Raw genomic sequence first — 1,680 nt, 5'->3', positions numbered from 1 at the left:
GGGGTGGGTGGGCGGCGGCCAGGGCAGAAGCCGGGGGCGCAGAGACGAGGGAGCGAGGCAGCCGCCGGGGCTCGCGTTTTCGGGCGCCGTGCGCACCTGCGCCGCCGCCAGTGCCGGGGCGTCGTTGATGCCGTCGCCCACCATCACCAGGCCCCCGCCGGCCCCGCCCACAGCCACAGGCCGCCGCTGCTCCTGCCTCTGCCCCTTCCTGGCCTGGTTGCCGCCGTCGCCGCCGTCACGGCCCGCTGCGGGGCGCTCCCCGGACGCCCCAGGCGCGCCCGCCGCCGCAGCGGCCCCTGCAGCCTCTCGCACATAAGCAAGCTTCTCCTCCGGCCGCAGGCCCGCACGGAACTCATCAATGCCGACCGCCGCCGCAACCGCAGTGGCAACGCCGAGGTTGTCGCCTGTCAGCATGACCACACGCTTCGCGTGGCGCGAGCTGCCGCGCGGCGCCCGCCTCGCGCCGGCTGCACCGGCCGCATCGGGGGCTGGGGACGCGCGGCGCCCGCGCACCCACGCGCCGCTGGAGAGCGCGCCGACAGCGGCGGGGACGCCGGGCATGATGATGTCATCGAAGCAGAGCATCGCGATCTGCTGCTGCTGCTGCTGCTGCTGCTGCTGCTGGTGCTGCTGCTGCTGCTGCTGCTGCCCTTGCTGCCGCCCCTGCTGCTGCTCCCCCCGCCAGGCGTCGTCGGAGCCGTCCAGCTTGCCGTCTTCAGAGTGCGGCGTGACGCTCACAAACGCGACCGCGCGGGACGCGCGCCCCTTGGCGCCGCCCACCGCCCGCCGCAGCTCCTCAATCCGCAGGCCCTCGCCGCCGCCGCCAACAGGCTCGCCCTGCTGCTGCCCGCCGCCCTCCCCGCCAAGCGCCTCGCCCCCCTCCGCAACGGCGACTGCGCCCTCCCGCGCTGACGGCTCGAAGAAGCTTCCGACCCAGTCGAGCGCCCCGAAGCGCACCATGACCGGCGGGCCGCCCGCCACGGTGCACACGCCCTCGACGCCGGAGCCCGGCACCTGCGTGAACGACGCGACGCCGACGGACGCGTCCGCGGACGGCGCCGCCTCTACCATCGCGCGCGACACAGGGTGGTTGGACAGCCGCGACAGTGCCACGGCGCAGGCGACTGCCACCTCATCAAACGCCGCGCCGGGGCCCGGCGCCGCGTCCGCCGCGCCGCCAGCATCATCAGGGCCGGACGACTCGCCGTCGCCGCCGCCGCCGCCGCTGCGCGACACTAAATCGTCCACCCCCGCCATCCGCCGCGCCCCGCCGCCGCCGCCAAGGGAGATCGCAAAGCCCTCCGCCAGCGTGAGCGCGCCCGCAGTGATCGTCCCCGTCTTGTCGAGTGCGACGGTCCCGCACGCGGCGAGCGCGTCGAGCGCGGCGCCGCTCTTCACCAGCACGCCGCGCGCGGTGATGGACGCAATGGCGCAGACGTACGCGAGCGGCACCAGCGCCAGCGCGCAGGGAGAGCCGGCGGTGAGGACGCCCATCGCGCGGTACAGCGCGCCGCGGTCGCCGAAAAAGGGGACGCCCATCAGGGGCAGCGCGACCGCGGTGGCGAGGGTGGCAAATATGACGGCCTTCGACCAAAAAGCGCCCACAGAGTCCAGCCAGCGCTGCAGGCGCGGCCGGGCGGACTGTTGAGAAGAGGTTGCAAGGCAAGGTGGGGCGGGAGG

At 75.2% G+C, this 1,680-nt stretch overlaps 1 protein-coding gene across 1 annotated transcript in view; it reads right to left on the bottom strand.

The window, feature by feature from the left end:
* Nucleotides 1-1,539, bottom strand: part of MNEG_12712 (heavy metal transporting ATPase) — a gene marked incomplete at both ends in the record, with an annotated part of 2,855 nt that extends 1,316 nt beyond the window's left edge. Inside the window, one exon of the mRNA XM_014038815.1 lies at nucleotides 97-1,539. Within this exon, the coding sequence (XP_013894269.1) occupies nucleotides 97-1,539 (1,443 nt within the window). The remainder of the gene's footprint in view (nucleotides 1-96) is intronic.
* Between the last annotated feature and the right edge of the window lie 141 nt (nucleotides 1,540-1,680).

This window comes from Monoraphidium neglectum (assembly GCF_000611645.1).
Source record: "Monoraphidium neglectum strain SAG 48.87 unplaced genomic scaffold scaffold03392, whole genome shotgun sequence".
NCBI classification, from domain to species: domain Eukaryota; kingdom Viridiplantae; phylum Chlorophyta; class Chlorophyceae; order Sphaeropleales; family Selenastraceae; genus Monoraphidium; species Monoraphidium neglectum.
The sequence above is the reverse complement of the archived record's forward strand: the minus strand, read 5'-3'. Positions and strand labels throughout refer to the sequence as shown.